This window comes from Pleurodeles waltl, chromosome 3_1 (genome assembly GCF_031143425.1).
Source record: "Pleurodeles waltl isolate 20211129_DDA chromosome 3_1, aPleWal1.hap1.20221129, whole genome shotgun sequence".
Classification (NCBI taxonomy): Eukaryota; Metazoa; Chordata; class Amphibia; order Caudata; family Salamandridae; genus Pleurodeles; species Pleurodeles waltl.
The window spans coordinates 1220945677-1220972640 of NC_090440.1; the positions used below are offsets into that span (position 1 = coordinate 1220945677).

Below are 26964 nucleotides of genomic sequence, written 5' to 3' on the forward strand. Positions count from 1 at the left end.
AACAATAGATCCATCAACTGGCAAACTCATTGTCCTGAAAAAGGGGGGGCTAGAGTTTCAGGAACTCATCTTTCATCCACCAAATAAGTCTAAGGTCAACAAAGACGCTAGCCCACCTCCACCACCAATACCTCACAGCTCACCCATTCCCATTGCAGTCACCTACACATTCAGCTGGCTGTGTCGTACCATATTCGCCAGTGGATGATTTAGTGGGACCTACTGTATACCCACAGTGTCCACACAACACTTGGTAAGACTAGAGTGTTGACCCACAGGATGACCCTTTCTTGAGCCAAACCATATAAAACCATTCTAGCCAAATGCCAAAACTAGTTACTACACAGAGAGCCACTGCATACCACAAAGTAGATATGCATACTATTCCTGAAGAGGAGGACTTTATAGTGGAGACTTTATCTAGAATAGAAAAGTCTGTACAGTATATAGTAGTGGTAAAGTCTATACTAAAGCCATCCATTGCAATTTTCAAAGACCCAGTTAAAAGTAGGGTTCTAACTCCTAGGCTGAAAAAGAGGTATAAAGCCCCCCCCCATACCCACTATACATCAGGGAGCATCCACTGCCAGATTCCCCAGTAGTAGCTACTGCATGGAAATGCATGACAGCACAAACGAGGAGTGATGTTCCTTCTCCAGACAAGGAGAGTAAGAGGATAGTGGATGTGTGAAAAAGGGTATAAATAATGCTAACACTTGCCGCATAATCTGTTCTGTAGCCTCTTTGCCAGATACAATCAGGCTCAATGAGATAAGATGGAAGATCTCCTCTGGCACCTCCCAGATGAATATAGGAATAAAGAGGAAGATTTAGCAGCAGAAGGGAAACTTAGATCTAATGCAACAATTAGATGTGAATTGAATGCGCTTACACTTCAACAAGGGCACCAATTCTTCTAACCTACTACACAAACACGTATGGCTGCGTATTTCTGGATTGAAGCCTAAGGTACAATTCCACCTTTTCAATGTGTCCTCTGATGGAGCACCTCTCTTTGGCCCTAAGGTCAATGAGACGTTAGAAAAGATTAAAAATGACACAGACACATCGAAAGCAATGGGTCCGGTACAAACAGCCACTTCGCGTCAGTCCTTTCAGGAAAGGGGTGGAGGCAAAGTGTTCACCACAGACCAGGGCTAATCCAACCAGCGAAAGCACTAGGCCTACCACAAAGATTTTGATAGGAGTTCATAGAGAGAAAAGGGGAAAAGATAGAGGCATGCCAACTAAAGACACTTACTCCAATGTCAAGCAATGACTCCCTTTGTGTCTCCCCCACCACCCAGTACCTGTCAGGGGGAGACTTCAGAGGTTCCAGACACAGTGGGCAAACATCATGTCCGACCAGTGGTTACTCCTAATAGTACAACATGGTTACTGTCTGGACATCCTATCAACCCCACCAAACATTCCTTCAAGCAGACACATCTACAAGAGACACTTTTCTTCAACAACCTCAGCTCCAAGTCAGCAACTGCAACAGTTTCCACGGTGTGCATGCTCTGTGGACTCCCTGTCTTCATCCTGCACCAGAAGGACCGAAGAAATCTCCCGTGGAGTGACGGAGTCACTCCCCTCCTCCAAGCAGGCACCTTCCAAGACGACGACTGTTACCCTGGGTCCTGTGGGAGTCCTGTGTAAGGGTTTGTCTGAAGGAAGTACTGCAGCCCATTTAGAGCTCCTGGAACCCCAATGCCCTGGGTACCTAGGTACCATATACTAGGGACCTATAAGGGGGGTCCAGTTTGCCAATTGACATTTGTAAATGAAGTCACTAGGCTACAGTGACAAATCTAAAAGCAGAGAGCGCGTAAGCACTGAGGTTCTGGTTAGCAGAACCTCAGTGACAGTCAAGCACTACTGACAACACATACATTAGGCTACAAACTATGAGCACTGGGGTCCTGATTAGCAGGATCCCAGTGAGACAGACAAAACATACTGACATGTAGGTTTTTATCTATGAGCACTGGGGTCCTGGCTAGCAGGATCCCTGTGACACAGTAAAAACACACTGACACACACTCACAAACAGGCCAAAAGTGGGGGTAACCATGCTAGAAAGGGGCTACTTTGCTACACCCCCCCCCCCCAAAAAAACGAAAGACAATAAGACTTACCTTGGCCAGTTGAGGCTTTATTGTCCAAGTGGAGATAAGTGAAGAGTAGATCTGCAATAGAATGGTTATTCTCTTTATCATCCACTATGTGGATACTTCCCTGTGGTGATGTAAACCACCCTGTTTGGAGATTTTTACCTAACCAACAGCGTGAGTGTAAATTCTCAGAATTCCTAATAGTATGTTTTAAAGTTGGGCAGTGGGATTGGTCCACTGGGCCTATGTCAAATGCAGTAAATGCTAGACAGGGATGCGGTCTTGATAAAGCCATAGATTGGGAAAAAAGTTTGTCCATATGGCTGTTACAGAGAACAGTTTTGCTGCTTCTCTTGAGTTGGGGCAGGGCTGCTGTCCTATAAGCTCCACACCAGGACAGGGCTGCTGCACTAAAGTTTCTCTGGGCGGGCTGGTGGGAAGCTCTGTATTTACTAAAATGGTGCAGTTTTGCACATCTGCTTTAGTAGTTCCACAGAGAGGTACTTTTACCTCTGGGACTCCAGCTGTTGCAGCTAAGTGCTCCTTTGGTATAGGTTCCACCCCAGGAGAGGTTTATCCTACCACAGGAATGGTAGCCTTAGTGGCAGGGTGGGGAAGGGATACTTTGATACCCTTCGTATCTGTTGGTGGAGAGGGATCTTGAGATTTCAGGCCTTTTTCTCTCCTTTGCTTTTTCATTTCACCAGGAATGAGAGGAAGCAATTCTTCAGGGATACCCAGCATGGATGCATGGGTACTAAACCCTACCTCAGCCCAACCTGAGGCCTCTAGGTCATTCCCTAAGAGATAATCTACAGGCAAGCTAGGTGATAGCACCACCTGCTTAGGGCCAGTAACTCCACCCCCACTAAGTTGAACTACAGCTAAGAGGGGAGACTGAGTGGAGTTATTGACATCAGTAACTTGGTACTTCTGTCCAAGGAGGTGCTGTGAAGGTGAGACTAGGTTTTCAGTCACCAAAGTGATACTGGCGCCTGTGTTCCTGTAGGCCTGGGCCTCAACACCATTTATTAAGATTGACTGCCTGTACTTATCCATGTTAAGGGGACAAGCAGCCAAGGTGGCAAACCAATGCTACCAGGTGTGACAAACTGTGGACGATATTGCTGTCTTTCACCCCACCTGGGATGATCACCTGGTCCACCTCTGGAAAGTTTTAGAGGCCCTGCAAAAGGCAGCCCTAACTATCAAGGCTTCAAAGTGCCAGACAGGGCAGGGGAATGTGGTTTATCTGGGCCACTTGGTAGGTGGGGAACAGATTGCACCACTTCAGGGGAAGATTCAGACCATTATGGACTGGCTCCCCTGCAACTCAGACCCAGGTCAGAGCCTTCATAGGTCTCACTGGGTATTACAGGAGGTTCATTAAGAAGTATGGCTCCATTGCAGCATCTCCTAATGATCTCACCAGTAAGAAAATGCCTAAAAAGGTATTGTGGACAGCTGGTTTTCAGAACGCTTTTGAGGAGCTTAAGCAGGCAATGTGCTCTGCACCCTGTCTTAAAGAGCCCAAACTACTCCAAAAAATTAATTGTTGAAACAGATGCTTCTGAATTAGGGGTAGGGGCTGTACTATTGCAACTGAACTCAGAGGGCCAGGATCAACCTGTTGCTTTCATTAGCAGGAGGTTGACCCCTAGAGAAAACTGTTGGTCTGCCATAGAGAGGGAGGCCTTTGCTGTGGTCTGGGCACTGAAGAAGCTGAGACCCTACTTGTTTGGGGCTCACTTCATTGTTCAGACAGACCACAAACCTCCATTATGGCTTAAACAAATGAAAGGTGAAACCCCTAAATTGTTGAAGTGGTTCATTTCCCTACAGGGGATGGACTATACAGTGGAACATAGACCTGGGAGTACCTACTCCAATGCAGAAGGACTCTCCAGATATTTCCACTTAGACAATGACTTAATAATTAACTTATAAGTCACCTATATGTCTAACCTTCACTTGCTGAAGGTTAGGTGCAAAGTTACTAAGTGTGAGGGCACCCTTGCACTAACAATGGTGCCTCCACATAGTTCAGGGCCATTTCCTGGGACTTTGTGAGTGCGGGGACACCATTACACGTGTAGCCTTAGAGTTGTGGAAACAGCATATGAGACTCTTAACTTTAAAAGTTTGAGGGGTCTCTGTATTGAAAGAAGTTTAGGGATTGGGAAGAACCCCAACAAGGAATTCCTTTTAAATCTTCTCCTGAAGGATGACTAGGGTCTTAGTACTGGTCAGGGTCAGCCAGATGGGGGAGTAGAGGAAGATTCCTACCAGGCAGGCTCAGAGGAGCACACTGATAATCCTGGGGAGGGTCCGTCCACTGATCTTTCTGTCAACAAACCCTCTAGTGTATCTGGGAGTGGGAAGTATTCACACACTAGTAGGTCTCCCTTCACACCGAGAAGCCAGGTCACTAGGGTGGCTCAAGTTAGGGAAAGATAAGCCTCTGAAAATTCCAATGTCACTTCTGTTTCAGACTATCTAACAATTCTAACCCTAAGGACCAGTCCCTAGATAGGGAACTCATAAAGCTGAGGTTAGAGGAGGCCAGACTGAGGCTACAGCAGCAACTGTTGACCTTAGACAGGGAATCCCTGGCTGTGGAAAAGGAAAGGCAGTAGTTGGGGTTAGTTCCCCATTGTGGCAGCAGCAGTTTCAGGAATTCTAATGTTAGGGAACCATCATTTGATTCACGAAATCTTCATAAAGTTGTCCCTCCTTACAAGGATGGAGATGACATATACAAGTGGATTGCTGCACTGAAGAGGGCCTGTAAAGTTCCGAGGGTCACTCAAGTTCAGTGGGCTGCTGTCCTATGGCTACCTTTCTCTGGAAAGGGGAGAGACAGGCTCCTTGCTGTCAGAGTGGATGATGCAGATAACTACGATAGTCTTAAAAATGCACTTTTAGATAGTCTGGACTTAACCACTGAATAATACAGGATAAAGTTCAGAGAGACCAGAAAAAAGTCATCCCTGGATTGGACAGATTGTTTAGACTGTTGAGTGAAGGCCCTAGAAGGTTGTTAAAATGGCAGTATGGTGACTGACTATGAAAGCCTATGTAACTTAATTCTGAGAGAGCATATATTGAATAATTGTATGTCTGATATCTTGCATCAGTATCTTGTGGACTCAGATCTGACCTCTCCCCAAGAATTTGGAAGAAGGCAGATAAATGAGTCAGAATAAGGGTGAGCAGAAAAGCTCATACAGGGGGTGACAAAGACAGCAAAAAGAAAGCTGTTGAAAAATCTCAGGACAAGCATGGGGATAGAAGTAAGCACAAAGATCCTTCTTCAGGTCCAAAACACTCCTCTGGGGGTGGGGATAAAACTTCTTCATCATCTTCTCACAATCAGAAAAACCCTTGGTGCTATGTGCTCAGTGGTAAACGACATTTGCCAGGGGATAAGTCCTTCCCAGGTAAATCCCCTGAGCCTACCACCACTAATACATCAAACTCTAGTGCCCCTAGCAGTAGTGGTAATAGTGGTGGGACTACTGGCAATAGTCAAACTAAAGGTGTACTTGGGTTAACTTTTGGGTCCATAATAGAAACTGGGGTAGACAGTCCCAAGACCGTTTCTGTCACACCTGGTGGCATTGGCCTTACCACCTTGGCTGCTTGTCCCCTTAACAGGGATGGGTACAGGCAGTCAATCTTAATAAATGGTGTTGAGGCCCAGGCCTACAGTGACACAGGTGCCAGTATCACTTTGGTGACTGAAAACTTGTTGTCACCTGCACAACACCACCGTGGACAGAAGTACCAGGTTACTGAAGACAATAACTACACTCAGTCTCTCCCCTTAGCTGTAGGTCAACTCGGTTGGGGTGGAGTTACTAGCCCAAAGCAGGTGGTAGTATCACCTGGCTTACCTGTAGGTTGTCTCTTAGGGAATGATCTAGAGTCCTTTGGTTGGGCTGAGGTAGAGTTTAGGACCCAGGAACTCATGCTGGGTATCTCAGAGCAATTGCTTTCTCTCCTTTCTGGTAAAATGAAAAAGCAAAGCAGAGAAAAAGGCCTGAAATCTCAGGACCCCTCTTCACCAACAGATAAAAAGGGTATCAAAGAATCCCTTCGCCACCATGCCATTAAGGAGACCATTCTTGTGGTGGGAGAAACCTCTCCTGGGGTGGGCCCTGTACCAAAGAAGCATTCAACTACCACAGCTGGACTCCCAGAGGTTAAAGTACCTCTCTGTGGAACTACTAATCCAGATGTGCAATATTGCACCATTTTAGTAAATATAGAGCATCCCTCCAACCCTCCCAGAGAAACTTTAGTGCAGCAGCCCTGTACTGCCTCTAAACACTTAGGACAGCAGCTCTGTCTTGGTGTGGAGCTTATAGGACAGCAGCTCTGCCCTGCTCCAACTCAAGAGAAACAGCAACCCTGTTCTCTCTTACAGCCATGTAGTTTTTGCCCAGCTATGGCTATGAGACAGCATCCCTGTCTAGCATTCTCTCCATTTGACATAGGCCCGGTGGACCAATCCCACTGCCCAACTTTAAAAAATACTAATAGGAACACTGAGAATTTCCACTCACACTGTTGGTTAGGTATAAATTGCCAAACAGGGTGGTTTACATCTCCACAGGGAGGTAACCATACAGTGGATGATAAAGGGAGTAACCACTCTATTGCAGATCTACTCTCCACTTAGACAATAAAGTGTCAACTGGTCAAGGTTAGCCTTATTGTCCTTCGTTTGGGGGGTTATGTGAGAAAGTAGCCTCTTTCTAGCAAGGTTATCCCCACTTTTGGCCTGTTTGTGAGTGTGTGTCAGTGTGTTTGTGTGTTTTTACTGTGTCACTGGGATCCTGACAGCCAGGACCCCAGTACTCATAGCGAAAAACCTATATGTCAGTAAGTGTTTACCTGTCTCACTGGGATCCTGCTAGCCAGGACCCCAGTGCTCATAGTTTGTGACCTAATGTGTGTGTTGTCAGTATTGCTTAATTGTGTCATTCAGGCTCTGATAACCAGAACCTCAGTGCTTATGCTCTCTCAGCTTTTAAATTTGTCACTGTAGGCCAGTGACTTAATTTACCAATTTCGATTGGCATACTGGACCCCCTTATAAGTCCCTATTATGTGGGACCTAGGTACCCAGGACATTGGGGTTCCAGGAGATCCTTATGGGCTGCTGCATTTCTTTTTCCACCCATAAGGAGCTCAGACAAACCCTTTCACAGGACTGCCATCGCAGCCTGCGAGAAATAGTGCACACACTATTCCACAGCCATTTTCACTGCACTTAAGTAACTTATAAGTCACCTATATGGCGAACCTTCATTTAATGAAGGCTAGGTGCAAAGTTAGTAAGTGTGAGGGTACCCTTGCACTAGCATAGGTGCCCCCACATAGTTCAGGGCCAATTCCTGGGACTTTGTGATTGCAGGGACGTCATTACACGTGTGCACTACATATAGGTCAATACCTATATGTAACTTCACAATGGTAACACCGAATATGGCCATGTAAGGTGTCTAAGATCATGGAATTGTCCCCCCATTCCAAAACTGGTATTGGGGAACCAATTCCATGCATCCTGGGGGCTCCACCATGGACCCCCAGTACTGCCAAACCAGCTCTCTGAGGCTTGCAATGCAGCTACAGCTGCTGCCACCGCACAGACAGGGTTCTGCCCTCCTGGGGTCTGAGCAGCTCAGTCCCAGGAAGGCAGAACAAAGCATTTCCTTTGGGAGCAGGGTGTTACACCCTCTCCCTTTGGAGATAGGTGTTACAGGCTGTGGAGGGGTAGCCTCCCCCAGCCTATGGAAATGCTTTGAAGGGCACAGATGGTGCTCTCCTTGCCTAAGCCAGTCTACACTGGTTCAGGGACCCCCCAGTCCCTGCTCTGGTGCAAAACTGGACATATGAAAGGGGAGTGACCACTCCTCTGTCCACCACCAGCCCAGGGGTGGTGCCGAGAGCTCCTCCAGTGTGTCCCTGACCTCAGTCATCTTGTTTTCCAAGGTGTGGGGACACTCAGGAGGCCTCTGATGGGCCAGTGCCAGCAGGTGGCGTCAGAGAACCCTCCTGATAGGTCCACACCTGATAAGGTAGCCAATCCCCCCCTCAGGGCTATTTAGGGTCTCTCCTGTGGGTTTCTCTTCAGATTCTACTTGCAAGTTTCCAGCAGGAATCCTCCGCAACTACTACTTCATCCTCTGACCTCAGATCAACAGCAGACTGTTCCAGGAACCGCTGTAACAGCAACAAAGTATCCAGAAGGGCTACTTTTCCTCTGCAACTTCAGCTCCAGCCACTAACTGCAACAGTTTCCACGGTGTGGACGCTCTGGGGACTCCCTGTCTTCACCCTGCACCAGAAAAGAAATCTCCTGTGGAGTGACGGAGTCACTCCCCTGCTCAAGCAGGCACCTTCTAAGTTGACGACCGGTTCTCTTGGACTCCTGTCCTCGCGATGAGGGTGCTTCTTGGAACACAGAGGGTTGACCCCTTCGATGCAGACTGTCCTGAGGTCCTGCTGTCCCAATTTGGAGGAGGTAAGACCTTGCTTTCCCCGAAAACGACAGCACCCCTGTGAACCGCGTCATCTTCACCTCCTGAGGCCTCTGTGCACTGTTTGCAAAGTTTCTTTGTGCGCAGCTTGGCCCTGGTCCCCAGCACTCTATCCTGTGATTTTCACCTCGCCGAGTTGACCTCCGGCAGCGTGAGACCCTTCTTTGTAGTGCTGCACCAACCGCATTTTGCACCTCCTTTGTCCCCGTGTCCTGGGACTCCCGTGAGTGATGTCTGATCTTCTGAGGGCTCCCTGAAGTGCTGAAAGCCTCCGTACACAGAGTTGAGGCCCCCAGGTCCCTCCTGGGTCCAGACAGCACCACTTTGACACAAAACGTGACTTTGCCAGAACCAAGGCTTGTTGGAGGAATCCAGCACCAAAACTCGCCTGCATCCAACTTCTCTTCATGGGACAATGTAGGAGGCTGGCCTCGCTTATAGTGGGTACCCTGTGGTACTTACAACCTGTGCCAGGTCCAGTTATCCCTTATAAGTAGAATAGAGGTGTTTCTAGCAGCTTAGGCTGATAGAAGGTAGCTATGGCAAAGCAGCTTAGGCTGAACTAGGAGACATGCAAAGCTCCTACTATACCACTTATATCAAATGCACAACATCATAAGAAAACACAATACACAGTTACTAAAAATAAAGGTACTCTATTTTTATGACAACATGCCACAAGTATCTCAGTGAGTACCCTCAGTAAGAAGGTAAGTAATATACACAAGTTATATGTACACAAACCCAAAACAGGTAAGAGTCAGAAAAGTAATTCAAACAGTGTAGAATTACAATAGGTTGCAATAGGCAAACATAGGTCTAGGGGCAACACAAACCATATACTCCAAAAGTGGTATGCGAATCACGAATGGACCCCAGACCTATGGGTGGTTGTAGAGGGTCGCTGGGACTATAAGAAAACAGTCAGGGTGTCCAAGATACCCCACCCCAAGACCCTGAAAAGTAGGAGTAAAGTACACCTACTACCCTAAAAGAGCACAATAGTCGTGATAGGGGGATTCTGCAAGAACAACAAACACCAGTAAGGCACTGATGGTGGATTCCTGGTCCTGAGGACCTGCAAGGCAAGGGGATCAGGTCCAAGAGTCGCGATAGTGTCGGGGGGGGGCAGGAGCCCAGAAAACCCCGGATGAAGGTGCAAGGAAGCTGCCTCCGGGTGGAAGAAGCTTGGAGTTCTGCAACAACAAAGAGGACTAGGAACTTCTCCTTTGGATGGAAGATGTCCCACGTCGTGATGAAGGTTGCAGAAGTATTCCCATGCAGAAATACCACAAACAAGCATTGCTAGCTGCATAGGTCATGGTAAAGGTTTTTGGGTGCTGCTGGGGACCAGGAAGGACCAGGATGTGGCCCCTTGGAGGAGGAGACAGAGGGGGTGATCAGCAACTCAGAGAGCCCCCACAGAAGCAGGCAGCACCCGCAGAAGTACCCAAACAGGCACTTGGAAGATTTGTGAACTGGAGTCCATGCAGAGTTGCAAAGGAGGGTCCCACGACGTCGGAGGCCAACTCAGAGGGTTGAGTACTGCAGGACGGAGTGCTGGGGACCCAGGCTAGGCTGTGCACAAAGGAAATCCTGGAAGAGTGCATAGGAGCCGGAGCAGCTGCAAATCACGCAGTACACAGGTTTACAGTCTAGCGTGGGGAGGAAAGGACTTACCTCCACCAAACTTGGACTGAAGGATCACTGGACTGTGGGAGTCACTTGGATAGAGTTCCTGTTTCCAGGGACCACGCTCGTCAGGATGAGAGCGGACCCAAAGGACCGGTGATGCAGTCTTTTGGTGCCTGCGTTAGCAGGGGGAAGATTCTGTCGACCCACGGGAGATTTCTTCTTGGCGTCTGGTGCAGGGTGAAGGCAGGTGACCCCCAGAGCATGCACCACCTGGAAACAGTCGAGAAAGCCAGCAGGATGAGGCGCTACAATGTTGCTGGTAGTCGTCTTGCTACTTTGTTGTGGTTTTGCAGGCGTCCTGGAGCAGTCACTGGTCGATCCTTGGTTAAAGTCGAAGAGGGAGATGCAGAGGAACTCTGGTGAGCTCTTGCATTTGTTATCTGAAGAATACCCAGAGGAGAGACCCTAAATAGCCAGAAAAGGAGGTTTGGCTACCAAGAAAGGTAAGAGCCTATCAGAGGGGGTCTCTGACGTCACCTGCTGGCACTGGCCAACAAGGTTGTGCACTGTAGGTTAGAGTGTCGGGGACCCAGGCTTGGCTGTGCACGAAGGAAATCCTGGAAGAGTGCACAGGAGCCGGAGCAGCTGCAAATCATGCGGTACCCAGCAATGCAGTCTAGCGTGGGGAAAGACTTACCTTCACCAAACTTGGACTGAAGAGTCACTGGACTGTGGGAGTCACTTGGACAGAGTTGCTGAGTTCCAGGGACCACGCTCGTCGTGCTGAGAGGGGACCCAGAGGACCAGTGATGCAGTCTTTTGGTGCCTGCGGTTGCAGGGGGAAGATTCCGTCGGCCCACGGGAGATTTCTTCAGAGCTCCTGGTGCAGAGAGGAGGCAGGCTACCCCCAGAGCATGCACCACCTGGAAACAGTCAAGAAAGCCGGCAGGATGAAGCGATACAAGGTTGCTAGTAGTCATCTTGCTACTTTGTTGCGGTTTTGCAGGAGTCCTGAGCAGTAAGCGGTCGATCCTTTGTCAGAAGGTGAAGAGGGAGATGCAGAGAAACTCTGATGAGCTCTTGCATTTGTTATCTGGTGAGATCCCCAAAGAAGAGACCCTAAATAGCCAGAAAAGGAGGTTTGGCTACCTAGGAAGGAGGATTCGCTACCAAGAGAGGTAAGAGCCTATCAGAAGGAGCCTCTGACGTCACCTGCTGGCATTGGCCACTCAGAGCAGTCCAGTGTGCCCCCAACACCTGTTTCCAAGATGGCAGAGGTCTGGGACACACTGGAGGAGCTCTGGGCACCTCCCCTGGGAGGTACTGGACTGGTCACTCCCCTTTCCTTTGTCCAGTTTCGTGCCAGAGCAGGGCTGGGGGAATCCCTGAACCGGTGTAGACTGGCTTATGCAGAGATGGGCACCATATGTGCCCATCAAAGCATTTCCAGAGGCTGGGGGAGGCTACTCCTCCCCAGCCCTTCACACCTATTTCCAAAGGGAGAGGGAGTAACCCCCTCTCTCAGAGGAAATTCTTTGTTCTGCCTTCCTGGGCCAGGGCTGCCTGGACCCCAGGAGGGCAGAATCCTGTCTGAGGGGTTGGCAGCAGCTGCAGTGAAAACCCTGGAAAGGCAGTTTGGCAGTACCCAAGTTCTGTGCTAGAGACCCGGGGGATCATGGAATTGTCCCCCCAATACCAGAATCGTATTGGGGTGACAATTCCATGATCTTAGACATGTTACATGACTATGTTCGTAATTACCATTGTGACGCTATACATTGGTAGTGACCTATGTATAGTGCACGCGTGTAATGGTGTCCCCGCACTCACAAAGTCCGGGGAATTTGCCCTGAACGATGTGGGGGCACCTTGGCTAGTGCCAGGGTGCCCACACACTAAGTAACCTGGCAGCCAACCTTCACCAAGTCAGGGTTAGACATTTAGGTGTCTTATAAGTTACTGATGTGCAGTGAAAACGGGCTGTGAAATAACGTGGACGTTATCTCACTCAGGCTGCAGTGGCAGGCCTGTGTAAGAATTGTCTGAGCTCCTTATGGGTGGCAAAAGAAATGCTGCAACCCATAGGGATCTCCTGGAACCACAATACCCTGGGTACCTATGTACCATATACAAGGGAAGGATATGGGTGTACCAGTGTGCCCATGAGGTTTGATAAATGTAGTCACTAGCCTGCAGTGCCAAATTTAGAAAGCAGAGAGAGCATAAAGACTGAGGTTCTGGTTAGCAGAGCCTCGGTGATACAGTTAGGCACCACACAGGGAACACATATAGGTCACAACCTTATGAGCACTGGGGTCCTGGCTAGCAGGATCCCAGTGACACGTAACAAACACACTGACAACATATGGTTTTCACTATGAGCACTGGGCCCTGGCTAGCAGGATCCCAGTGAAACAGTGAAAACACCCTGACATATACTCACAAACAGGCCAAAAGTGGGGGTAACAAGGCTAGAAAGAGGCTACCTCCCTACAGACATCCAGTGAATTACACAGGAACCCGCTGACATCTTCCTTGGATGCATTTCTGCAGTCCTCGCCCAACTGGTGGACTCTTCTGTTGCACCCTCTTCTGGGTAGGCAGGGGCTCCTGTCCTTCTTGGAACTTCTTCCGACTTCTGGACTTGGTCTCCTTCCTTTGCAGGTCTTCAAGTTGAGGAATCCACCATTTGTTGTTTCCAGTCTTGCTTGGTTTTTGCAACAACTCTAATCATGACTTGTAGTGTGTCCTAAGGAGACTTGCAGTACTTTACTCCTATTTTCCCGGGCTCTGGAGTTGGGTATTTTACTTACCTTTACTGTATTCTTACTCTCCCAGCGATTCTGTACACACTACACTTGTCTAGGGGGGAATTTGTGATTCGCATTCCACTTTCTTAGTATATGGTTTGTGTTGCCTCTAGACCTATTTTCTCTCATTACATTCTATAGCATTTCATATTGTTTGCACTATCCTATGTCGAATTACTTACCTTATTTTGGTGTCTGGTGTATATATTGTGTATAATACTTACCTCCAGAAGGAGTATTGCCTTTAAGATATTTTTGGCCTTGTGTCATCCAAATAAACTACCTTTATTTTTGGTAACACTGAGTATTGTCTTTACTTGTGTACAAGTACTGTGTAACTAAAAGTGATATTGCAGGAGCTTTGCATGTCTCCTAGTTCAGCCTTAGCTGCTCTGCTATAGCTACCTCTGTCAGCCTAAGCTGCTAGAACACTACTACATTTCACTAATGAGGGATAACTGGACCTGGTATAAGGTGTAAGTGCCCAAGGTACCCACTACAAACCATGCCAGCCTCTTACAGCAGCTACTTGGGCAACTCCACACACATTTACCAAACACTGCTGTGTGGGTTTGCACACCAACAGGCATATGTTGGACAAGCTGTACTAAGAACCTTATTCCAAACATCTGCGACACCCACTGACCAGCCACACCATGGGGGAACAGTCTATGCACAGCATGTGTTTCTACAGCCACACAGGCAACAAATTAATTATGTTATTTACCTTTTAAGCATCTATTTGTTGCATGTAGTGCTGTAGATTCACATGCACCCATCCACTTCTCCAGAAGTCATTGGCTCTTCCAGATAATATACACATATATACTGGATATTCTCTTTATTTTTCACTAACACTGTATGATCATCATTATGAATGCTATCTGACTCTACTACACTAGCGCCCAGTGTCTAAAAAAGCAAACTGAATGTGTCACCGATGACCATACGCATTGCCTCAAATAGTAGTCGCCACTGGATCTCTGGATCTCGTTACTCGAAAGGCTTCTTCAAAGGAAAACAAGTTGTAAACACATCCAAGTCCAACACTAGATGGCAAAAGTGTGCAGAGCATATAAAACAACAGCATTACATGCAGCGAACAGATGCATACAAGGTAAGTAACATAATCCTTGTGGTGGATACTCTAACCGCAGAAACCTCATCACCTGCCTTTCTCCCCATTTATGTAGTGGAAATTTAGGAGTTAATAGGGTTTCCAGTTAGAGTCTGTGTGTTGTCAGCGTTTCCAATCTCTGACTCATGCTCGGCATCTGAGGGTATAGAAAACAGCAATGAAGAAACTGATGTAAGCGAGTAGAGATGCACCTATATATGGCTCTGTGTGATTACGTCCAAAGTTGTAACTGAGGCCAATTGCGCCACCTGCCGTCATACATCAGCTTTTGCAAGAGTTGCGCGATCCAGTCTCAAACCTGGGGAGGTTTAGTAAGTGAGGACTCGTTGTTGGGCTAGGGTAAAAGAGACACACAACTCACATGTCTGAAAGCTACATAAAATTAGACTATTTTGGGAACCAGCTACTTGATGTGTGTGCATCCTTTTGTGGTGATAGTAGGTGCTCTTCTTTGTTTACAGGTGCTGCTTTAGGACCCTTGCTGGCAGGGGTGATCTCCCCATATGGATGGAGCAGTGTTTTCTACATGTTAATTACCGCTGACATATGTGCTTGTCTGGTAAGTCGCTTACTGTTGTTATGTGTTTGTCTTGTATCATACTCTGGACAGGGGGCATAGCATAGACTTCTGCAGTACAGGGGGCCCAACCTTTCAGATGTCCCTGCTGTGTCCAAGGCTTTAGATATTTGTGAAATGGGCAGCCTAAAATAGATTTAGGCTTTCCTGCCCGAATGTTGCATTTTAGTACACCATATTGCATTTGACTGGGCCAGGTGAAATATTTGGTGATACATGTACGTGTATGTCGGTTGTTATCAAATATACGGGTGAAGGACCGTTCTTTCTCTCATGGATCTTCTTACCGTATGCGGTTCCATGAGCTATGTTGAAGATTAATGAGCTGATGTCCACACCCTCTGGTCTGGAGAGAGGGAAGGCTGAACCCGTCCACCGATCAGCCCTACTCCCCCCCCCCCCCCATCCCCCAGAATTTTCACTGTAGTGCTCAAACCAGTTGATGCTGGTTCAGGAGTGATATTGATGGACCTCAGTTTGGGACGATTTGATATTCTTATTTGCACATGTCCTACTTTGTATAGATGACCACATTGTCACGGTCCCCAAACTCCTTGAAACATTTAGGCCATGGGGACGATACTCTGGTTTCCCCCTTAACAAGGGTGTGTGACTACCGTGGCCTGTGCCTCACGTCATTTCTACTCTGCGCACCCTTTCAGGGATCTTGTTATTTGGGTATTTTTTGTGACCGCTGATGAGGGATTAGTTTGTCAAAATCTACTGAACATCTAGGCCCTGTTCTAGAATGATATCTTGCTCTGGATGACATTTTGCTTATCCTTGCTGTGAAGAACTGCCCTCGTAAAAGTGATAGACCCGCCATGTATATTTGCATCCTGCAGAAAAATCCATTCTGAGTTTCTGGTGATGTTTCTGTGCAACTAAGAGTTATTTGCAACCTATTGTGTACTGGAGGTACTTCTTGAATGTCACTGGTTTGCTATACAGATGTGTATATGATGGTGGGATTCTTTTCTGTATATGACGAGATGCTATTTGGCATCTCAGTTAGTGGTTCTGGGTGACTTTCTGCTTTCTTCCCAGCACAATTGCTCATTGAAAATTCGATATGCCATAAGCATAAGATGATATCCAAGGGCCATTTATGTTGCAAGACTTCCAGCCTGTCTTCAAGCCCCTGCTATACCTATATGCAAGCCTGCTGCGGGTACTACTAGAAAACAGGGGATTACAACTTTGGAAAACGATTCTAAAATGCAGCCTTGTCAGGTAATCTCAGAGATTTGAAGGAATTTATGTGCGGGGCTTGATTGAGATCTCCTAAGCCATGGGGATGTGAGTGGCTCAAAAAACCTTATCTTTAATCATGAGAAGTTTTCCTTAAATTCTCCCCAACAATATAGATAGATTTATTTAAAATATGACTTACGTAGGTATGTTGGCATACTCTGAAATACACAACACAGTATTTAACTGGAATATAGGGTGTTGCCTGAACCGATTCTGAGGAAAACAGGATGTGCCATATATAAAACTTTTGCCAATAATAATCATGACATGCTTACAAATTATTGCATGAATGGGAAAGAGATGTGGGCAAATTGAGTGAAGAAGCAAAATTACAGTCCAGGCAGGCGGCACTCTGTTCTGGTTTAGACTGGTGCGTCTGAAGAACCTACGTAAGACAAGAACACAGTAAGCCATGATGGGGATCATTGCCGATGATGACTGCCTGAGAGGGCATGTAAAAGGGTATATATAGAATAGGGTATGTACCCAACTCCATCACAGTTTCCCTGGTTCTGATGTTATGGAAGGGTGTCAGATGCTTGGGTACAGTTCGGAATCCCAGGTGATAAAAACGGAGCAGACGGTATTTCTTGGTGGGCTGTGGTCAGGATGCTCAACATGGTGGGGGGTAGAGAGGAAGCTCAAGGCTCCTTTCCCTTGATCCACCACAACCCGGACATGACTGTGATCAGTGACAACTTGTAAAGAAGCTTGGAATAAACAGTAACCAACAAGAAGTAACAACAACACTTCAGGCAAACAAGTAACGGCCCATCGTTCAACCTCAGTAACCAAGTCATCCTATAAGACGGGTGGGGACAAGGAAGTAAAATGTAAAAAAAAAAAGTAAATTAGCACTTGTATAGCGCACTACTCACCCGTTAGGGTCTCAAGGCGCTGTACTCATACCGCTATGGAACCCCTCCTGGCTTTTCCCTGTGAGGCGCCCACTCCTGAGCACCCCCAGGGTGAAGCCAGGCATCCAAGCGCTGTTGGGGCCGTTGTGGAGATTAAGCAAGCTATTGCCCAGAGTTGCACCCATGAATTAGATTAGGCACCGAGGCGAGAATTATCTGGTCAAGGGGAATTGAGCCCAAGACCTGCCGAAGCGGGACTTGAACCCTGGTCTTGAGCCAGATCTCTGCCTCAGGGTCTGCCGCTCTAACCATTGAGCCACACTTCTCCAGGAAGTGAGTGTGCAAGATAGTCCTGGGGCCATGAACCCGGAAGATAGGTAGATGGGAGAGGTGGCTCGTGCTCGTCCAGGAGAATGTCTTGACTCCAGTGCCAGCACCACCACAGTGCCAAAGCTGAGATTCAGTAGGACGGTGGCGTGGGCTGAGTTCTGTCAGTCTGTAGAATGTCATTTGTCATTTGGGGGGTAGGGGGATCAAATCCAGTAGCAAACAGGTATCTGACAGAGGTAGCTGCAGAACCTATGGACTCAAGTGATCCTCCTGTGGGTAACAGTATGCAGCCACCTCCAGGGCCGATAAGCAGCCATCCTGGACCTGCTCAGGGGAAGGCGTTCCCAGGACAGGGAACTGGCAGTGTTGGCCGCACCCAGAGTGGCGATGGCACCTAACCCAGAAGTTTGGGTAGCTTTTGGCTCACACGTGAAGCCTTTGGGTTAGGGTTATGGTTTTTATAGAAACAAAAGACCGTGGCAGTGTACAAAGTTCACACCTCCTATACATAGGTATATTGTAATATAGCAAACAAATTCAGTGCATTAGTATCTAGTAACATCAAGGGTGCCCAAACTGGTAAGCATCCAGCCACTGAGGATGCAGTAGTATAACTTGAAAAATCAAATGCTACTTGAAAGTTCTGTATTATTGTACCACGGCACGCCATAAAGGTCAGATTCTTCTTGTTGTGCCAATAAGAATTCCATTTCAGTATAGGTATATGATAGCGTTTTTATTGTGATTTTAAATGGTACATCCAGAAAGTTTCTCTGATGTCCAGTAGTTTAAAATCACTGCATCCAGATGGACTGAACATCACTGACAACACCACTTGATTTCTGCATATCTGCGAGTTCTCAGGACTGCATTGATTCCACATTCCAATTGGAATCTTCACTCTTGATGCTTTTTGAAAATCCACCAGTGTCAGCTGTGCAGCCACTGAGCAAACCATCTTGTACTACCTGAGGAAGGCGGAAGCTGAAATGTTGTAGTAGAAATATATTTTTGTTCTTTAGTGAGATCATCTGTTTGAGTCACTTCTTTCTTGGATATTACATTTTCTTGTGACTCTTTGTATCCTTTGGGATCCAGATTTTTGCCCTGGTTGGCTGTTGTTCTCTTGTGATATTGCATCTTCCAGTATATATTTATATATATATATATATATATATATATATATATATATGTGTGTATCTTCCGTAGAATTCAAAAGAGATGAAGAAGGAGTTCCCTTTACATAGAACACCTAAAATTAGAGAACCTTGATCAAGATGATGTAAAAGCAGGTAGACCGTGCATACCCAGTAATGACCATGTGGAAAGTGCATACAGTCATATGGTGCCCTCCTTGCATAAGCCAGTCTACACCGGTTCAGGGATCCCCCCAGCCCTGCTCTGGTGCGAAACTGGACAAAGGAAAGCGGAGTGACCACTCCCCAGAGCTCCTCCAGTGTGTTCCAGACCTCTGCCATCTTGGATGCAGAGGTGTGAGGGCACAATGGACAGCTCTGAGTGGCCAGTGCCAGCAGGTGACGTCGCGAGACCCCTCCTGATGGGTGCTTACCTTTCTCTGTTGCCAGTCCTCCTCTGAGGGCTATTTAGGGTCTCTCCTGTGGGTATCTCAGCAGATAACGAATGCAAGAGCTCACCAGAGTTCCTCTGCACTTCCCTCTTCGACTTCTGCCAAGGATCGACCACTGACTGCTCCAGGACGCCTGCATAACCGCAACAAAGTAGCAAGAAGACTACCAGCAACATTGTAGCACCTCATCCTGACGGATTTCTCGACTGTTTCCTGGTGGTGCATGCTCTGAGGACTGTCTGCCTTCACCCTGCACTGGAAGCCAAGAAGAAATCTCCCGTGGGTCGATGGAATCTTCCCCCTGCTAACGCAGGCACCAAACGTATGCATCACCTGTTTTCTGCGTCCCCTCTCATCCTGACGAGCGTTGTCCCTGGAACGCAGGAGCTGGGTCCAAGTGTCTTTGACAGTCCAGTGGCCCCTCTGTTCAAATTTGGTGGAGGTAAGTCTTCGCCTCCCCGTGCCAGACAGTAATCCTGTGTACTACGTGAACTGCAGCTGCTCAGGGCTTCGGTGCACTTTTGCAAGACTTCCTTTGTGCACAGCCTAGCCCAGGTCCCCAGCACTCCGTCCTGCATTGTAGGAGGCTGGCCTGGCTTGTAGTGGGTACCAGAGGTACTTACACCTTGTGCCAGGTCCAGATATCCCTTATTAGTGTAGAAGAGGTGTTTCTAGCAGCTAAGGCTGATCGAAGGTAGCTGTGGCAAAGCCGCTTAGGCTGAACTAGGAGACATGTACAGCTCCTACTATACCACTGGTGTCATATGCACAATATCATAAGAAAACACAATACACAGATATACTAAAAATAAAGGTACTTTATTTTTATGACAATATGCCAAAAGTATCTCAGTGAGTACCCTCAGTATGAGGATGCCAAATATACACAAGATAAATGTACACAATGCCAAAATTATGCAGTAATAGCAAAAGGAAGTAATGCAAGCAGTGTAAAGTTACAGTAGATTGCAATAGGAGCACATAGGTATAGGGGCAACACAAACCATAAACTCCAAAAGTGAAATGCAAACCACGAATGGACCCCAAACCTATGTGAGCTTGTAGAGGGTCGCTGGGACTGTAAGAAAACAGTGAGGGTTGAAACAATAGCCCACTCCAAGACCCTGTAAGGTAGGTGTAAAGTGCACCTACAACCCCCAGAGAGCACAGTAGTCGTGATAGGTGGATTCTGCAAGGAAAACCAACACCAGCAATGCAACAACAGTGGATTTCCGGACCTGATTACCTGTAAGACAAGAGGACCAAGTCCAAGAGTGGCGACAGTGTCGCGAGTGGGCAGGAGCCCAGGAAATGCCAGCTGAGGGTGCAAGGAAGCTGCCACCAGATGGAAGAAGCTTGGTGTTTTGCAAGAACGAAGAGGACTAGGAACTTCCCCTTTGGAGGATGGATGTCCCACGTCGGGAAGAAGCTTGCAGAGGTGGTCCCATGCAGAAAGACCGCAAACAAGCCTTGCTAGCTGCAAGGGTTGCGGTTAGTGTTTTTGGATGCCGCTGTGGCCCAGGAGAGACCAGGATGTTGCCACTTGGATGAGGAGACAGAGGGGCGCCCAGCAAGTCAGGGAGCCCTCACAGAAGCAGGCAGCACCTGCAGAAGTACCGGAACAGAAACTTAGAAGAGGAGTGAACCAGAGTCCATGCGAAGTCACAAAAGGGAGTCCCACGACACCGGAGGACAACTCAGAAGGTTGTGCACTGCAGGTTAGAGGGGCGGGGACCCAGGCTTGGCTGTGCACGAAGGAAATCCTGGAAGAGTGCACAGGAGCCGGAGCAGACTTACCTCCACCAGACTTGGACTGAAGAGTCACTGGACTGTGGGAGTCACTTGGACAGAGTTGCTGAGTTCCAGGGACCATGCTCGTCGTGCTGAGAGGGGACCCAGAGGACCGGTGATGCAGTCTTTTTTTTGCCTGCGGTTGCAGGGGGAAGATTCCATCGACCCAAGGGAGATTTCTTCAGAGCTCCTGGTGCAGAAAGGAGGCAGGCTACCCCCAGAGCATGGACCACCTGGAAACAGTTGAGAAAGCCGGCAGGATGAAGCGATACAAGGTTGCTAGTAGTCATCTGGCTACTTTGTTGCGGTTTTGCAGGCGTCCTGAGCAGTCAGCGGTCGATCCTTTGGCAGAAGGTGAAGAGGGAGATGCAGAGGAACTCTTGTGAGCTCTTGTATTCGGTATCTGAAGAATTCCCCAAAGCAGACACCCTAAATAGCCAGAAAAGGAGGTTTGGCTACCTAGGAAGGAGGATTGGCTACTAAGAGCGGTAAGAGCCCATCAGAAGGAGTCTCTGACGTCACCTGCTGGCACTGGCCACTCAGAGCAGTCCAGTGTGCCAGCAACACCTCTGTTTCCAAGATGGCAGAGGTCTGGGGCACACTGGAGGAGCTCTGGGCACCTCCCCTGGGAGGTGCAGGTCAGTGGAGTGGTCACTCCCCTTTCCTTTGTCCAGTTTCGGGCCAGAGCCGGGCTGGGGGATCCCTAAACCGGTGTAGACTGGCTTATGCAGTGATGGGCAGCATCTGTGCCCATCAAAGCATTTCCAGAGGCTGGGGGAGGCTACTCCTCCCCAGCCATCACACCTATTTCCAAAGGGAGAGGGTGTTACACCCTCTCTCAGAGGAAATCCTTTGTTCTGCCTTTCCTGGGCCAGGGCTGCCTGGACCCCAGGAGTGCAGAAGCCTGTCTGAGGGGTTGGCAGCAGCTGCAGTGGAGACCCCGGAAAGGCAGTTTGGCAGTACCCGGGTTCTGAGCTAGAGACCCGGGGGATCATGGAATTGTCTCCCCAATGCCAGAATGGCATTGGGTGACAATTCCATGATCTTAGACATGTTACATGGCATGTTCGGAGTTACGATTGTGACGCTATACATAGGTAGTGACCTATGTATAGTGCACGCGTGTAATGGTGTCCCCGCACTCACAAAGTCTGGGGAATTTGCCCTGAACGATGTGGGGGCACCTTGGCTAGTGCCAGGGTGCCCACACACTAAGTAACTTTGCACCCAACCTTCACCAGGTGAAGGTTAGACATATAGGTGACTTATAAGTTACTTAAGTGCAGTGGTAAATGGCTGTGAAATAACGTGGACGTTATTTCACCCAGACTGCACTGGAAGGCCTGTGTAAGAATTGTCAGATCTCCCTATGGGTGGCAAAAGAAATGTTGCAGCCAATAGGGATCTCCTGAAACCCCAATACCCTGGGTACCTCAGTACCATATACTAGGGAATTATAAGGGTGTTCCAGTATGCCAATTTGAATTGGTGAAATTGTTCACTAGCCTGTTAGTGACAATTTGGAAAGCAGAGAGAGCATAACCACTGAGGTTCTGGTTAGCAGAGCCTCAGTGAGACAGTAAGGCATCACACAGGGAACACATACAGGGCACATACTTATGAGCACTGGGGCCCTGCCTGGCAGGGTCCCAGTGACACATAGACTAAAACAACATATATACACTGAAATATGGGGGTAACATGCCAGACAAGATGGTACTTTCCTACATGCATTGCCCAACTCGCTGAGTTGGACTCTGACGTCGTGGGACCCTCCTTTGTGACTCTGAGTCGACCGTTGTCCTCAGATCTTCTAAGTGCCTGTTGAGGTGCTTCTGCGGATGCTGCCTGCTTCTGCCTGGGCTCTCTGTGTTGCTGAGCGCCCCCTCTGTCTCCTCCTCCAAGGGCGACGTCCTGGTCCTTCCTGGGCCCTGGCAGCACCCAAAACCTTCAACCGCGACTCTTGCAGCTAGCAAGGCTTGTTTGCGGTCTTTCTGTGTGGAAACAATTCTGCATCCTCCAGCACACCATGGGACATCTTCTGACCAAAGGAGGAGTTCCTGGCACCTTCCGTTGTTGCAGAATCTTTGGCTTCTTCCACCCGGAGGCAGCCGTTTTCAACCTTCATCCGGGGTTTAGTGGGCTCCTGCCCCCCAAACACTTGAGTGACTCTTGGACTTGGTCTCCTTCCTTTTCAGGTCCTCAGGTCGAGGAATCTGTCTTCAGTGCTTTGCATTCAGTTGTTGTCTTTGCAGAATCCCCTATCTCGACTTTACTGTCTCTCTGGGGTAGTAGGGTAACTTCACTCCTACGTTTCAGGGTCTTGCTGTGGGGTATCTGTAGGAGGCTGGCCTGGCTTATAGTGGGTACCTTGTGGTACTTACACCTTGTGCCAGGTCCAGTTATCCCTTATTAGTAGAATAGAGGTGTTCTAGCTCTTGCATTCGTTATCTGATGAGAAACCCACATTAGAGACTCTAAATAGCCCTCAGAGGAGGGTTGGCTACAGAGAAAGGTAAGCACCTATCAGGAGGGGTCTCTGACATCACCTGCTAGGTCTTGCCACTCAGAGGTGTCCATTGTGCCCAAGATGGCAGAGGTCTGGAACACACTGGAGGAGCTCTGGGCACTTCCCCTTTGGAGGTGCTGGTCAGGGGAGTGGTCACTCCCCTTTCCTTTGTCCAGTTTCGCGCCAGAGTAGGGCTGGGGGGATCCCTGAACCGGTGTAAACTGGCTTATGCAAGGAGGGCACCATCTGTGCCCATCAAAGCATTTCCACAGGCCAGGAGAGGCTACTCCTCTGAGGCCCTTAACACCTATTTCCAAAGGGAGAGGGTGTAACACCCTCTCTCAGAGGAAATCCTTTGTTCTGCCTTCCTGGGACCAGGCTGCCCAAGCCCCAGGGGGGCAGAAACCTGTCTGAGGGTTGGCAGCAGCGGTAGCTGCAGAGAAAACCCCGGAGAGTTATTTTGGCAGTACCCGGGCTCTATGCTGGGGCCCCAGGGATGCATGGAATTGTCCCCCAATACCAGAATGGTATTGGGGTGACAATTCCAGGATCCTAGACATGTTACATGGCCGTGTTCGGAGTTACCATTGTGACACTACATATAGGTATTGACCTATATGTAGTGCACGCGTGTAATGGTGTCCCCGCACTCACAAAGTCTGGGGAAATTGCCCTGAACAATGTGGGGGCACCTTGGCTAGTGCCAGGGTGCCCTCACACTAAGTAACTTTGCACCTAACCTTCAGCAAGTGAAAGTTAGTCGTATAGGTGACTTATAAGTTACTTAAGTGCATTGAAAATGCCTGTGAAATAACGTTTGTTTTTTCACGCAGGCTGCAATGGCAGGCCTGTGCAAGGGTTTGCCTGAGCTCCCTATGGGTGGCAAAAGAAGTGCTGCAGCCCGTATGGATCTCCTGGAACCCCAATGCCCTGGGTACCTAGGTACCATATACTAGGGACTTATAAGGGGGGGGGTCCAATGTGCCAATTGAAATTGGTAAATGAAGTCACTAGCATACAGTGACAAATTTAAAAGCAGAGAGCGCATAAGCACTGAGGTTCCGATTAGCAGAGCCTCGGTGACAGAGTCTAGCACTATACAGACACACATTAGGCCATAAACTATGAGCACTGGGGTCCTGACCAGCAGGATCCCAGTGAGATGGGCAAAAACATACTGACATACAGGTAAAAATGGGGGTAACATGCCACGGGAGATGGTACTTTCCTACAAGTATGTCAGCCAATTCCTTTTTTGTCTCCTAAAGGAAACTGGGCTAATGGATCCACCACACAAGTCGAGCTATAAAACTTGTTGTCTGAGTGCCATCCCGGTATCCAATGGAAGACCTTCTGGGGGTTTGGTCTGATGGGTGAAAATCTCCCTAAATGTTGAGATAAATATGCACGATATAGTCACTCCCGATATTTTGGGGGTGTCCTTGAGCGTCCAAAATGAGATTCTATTCCACCTTTTTAACATCTATATGAGGCCAAGGAGACTAAATCTGGAGTCACATGCAGTAGAAATCCTAGATGATAGGTTAAAAGGTATTCCCCCCAATGAAACAATACTAATAGGGGGAGATTTTAATTGCAACTACAAAACCATAATTGGCCTAGAGCAATTAGTAGAGGATGAAGACACGGTAAGAGGTATCCCATTGCTGTCCACAGAAGTGCTAGTTCCCTACACGACTGCAGCATTGCAACTCATGAGCTTTACTGTGAAACATAGATTACGGGTCTGCAGTGGCAGAAATGGCCAGGGTGGTTCCAACTTGGATACATTCCAAAGGGGCAGGGTCCGCTCAAGACTTGATTATATGATGCACAGCATAACAACGTGGGGCAGGATAGTAACATTCAAAATAGATAATAGAAGGGAAAGTGATAATTTCCGATTGCGTATAGAGCTAAGGGGGTCTCTTTCAGAGCTAATCTGCATGGGGAGGGACAGAATAGGACACCAATTTACTGTAAGTAATAATTGCAGGTCAATAAAATGGCCTTCGGTATTGGGTAATTTTGGGTACATGGCAAACATATATAATACGTTTAGACACACAAAAAAAGGGAGCACACTGCCTCACTCTGCCGCATAAAATAGCCCCAATACCTCATGGTAAATGCAGTCATTTGATTGAAAGATAGAGACATTTTTCAAAAAGTCTTTCATCTTAAGTAGGTGCAGCAAGTGCTGTATCTCTGGCAGAAATAGCCAGGGTGGTTCCAACTTGGATACATTCCAAAGAGACAGGGTCCGCTCAAGACTTGATTATATTATGCACAGCATAACAACATGGGGCAGGATAGTAACATTCAAAATAGATAATAGAAGGGAAAGTGATAATTTCCGATTACGTATAGAACTAAGGGGGTCTCTTTCAGAGCTAATCTGCATGAGGAGGGATAGAGTAGGACACCAATCTACTGTAAGTAATAATTGCAGGTCAATAAAATGACCTTCGATATTGGGTAATTTTGGGTACATGGCATATATAATACGTTTGCAGACCTGTTGAATTCATATGTCAAGAGAAGACCCATTGAAATACCTATTCTAGATATCCATCAATCTTTGGTTATAGCACTGAAACCCTACTTCACCAAAACAACACGTCAAAAGCCAGGTCAGGGTGAAAATAGCCGTAGACAGCTTAATCCCTGGTATACGAGAGAATGCAAAGAGGGGAAACTAAGCTACTAGCACCTGTAAAGTTGAAAAACCCAATAGTAATACAAGAGGCAAGGGTTAGCTGTAAAGAAAATCCTGGCCAATGCAGAGAAAAACTGGGAGGATCAGAATTGGGCCGATCTCCTCTGTGCAGCTAGATAAAGTAACCTTTTGTAGGATTGTAGCCCATGGAAGTAAAGAGGGGTTATCTAACACCGAGCGCTACATAGTTCCTGGTACATGGATCAGCCATTTTACCGATCTCTATTCTGAACCACTGGGGGATTCTCAATATTCCCTTTCTGCCAGATAACAATCGAACATGGCTACAACAGGATTCTGCTTTAGCCTGGGAGAAACAGTGGCGGGTATAGACTCCATTAAACTAGGTAAAGCCCCGGGCCTGGATAAGATCTCAGGAAGCCTGTTCAGGCATAGCACCGATATATGGGCTCCATACATAAATCTAATTTGCAACACAATAGCATCTGGAGACCCTGTTCCTGAGACGTGGAAAGGGGTGGAAATCATCCCGTTCTATAACAAAAGTTGTAGACAGGAGTCTGGGAACTATAGGCCGATTAGCTTGATTGATGTGCTCCAAAAAATATATGCAAGACATCTGCTGAATAGAAAAAACTGACTAGATGGAAGAGAGTAATATTCTAACATCTTAACAAGGAGGCTTCAGGCCAAGAACTAGGACAATCAACCACTTCTTCAGGCTCCTATGTATCATGTGGAAATACACCAAACTGACAAGTAGTTATCTTTATATTGTGTTCATAGATTTATGTGCTGCCTTCGATTTGGTCCCCAGAGGCTCTCTGTTAGAAATGGGGTCTTTGGTTGGCAGTCAGGTTATCCAAGCAAGGACCCTAACTTCTAGTCAGGGTAAAGGAGAATCAGCCTTAGTTAAGACTCGCTCACCCCCTTGGTAGCTTGGCACGAGCAGGCAGGCTTAATCTCAGAAGCAATATGTAAAGTATTTGTACCAACACACACAGTAACTCAGTGGAAGTACTACAAAATGACACAACACAGGTTTAGAAAAATAGGTAATATTTACCTAAACAAGACCAAAATGACAAAAGCTCAACATACACAAGTCAAGATATGAATTTTTTAAAAGA

At 47.6% G+C, this 26964-nt stretch overlaps 1 protein-coding gene across 2 annotated transcripts in view; it reads left to right on the forward strand.

The window, feature by feature from the left end:
• The window catches only part of SLC37A2 (solute carrier family 37 member 2), a 1507897-nt gene that overhangs the window by 1315896 nt on the left and 165037 nt on the right, over window positions 1-26964 (forward strand). For both annotated transcript variants that reach the window (XM_069224551.1, XM_069224550.1), the window contains exon 16: window positions 14710-14807. In XM_069224551.1, coding sequence (XP_069080652.1) covers window positions 14710-14807 — 98 coding nt within the window. The remainder of the gene's footprint in view (window positions 1-14709; window positions 14808-26964) is intronic.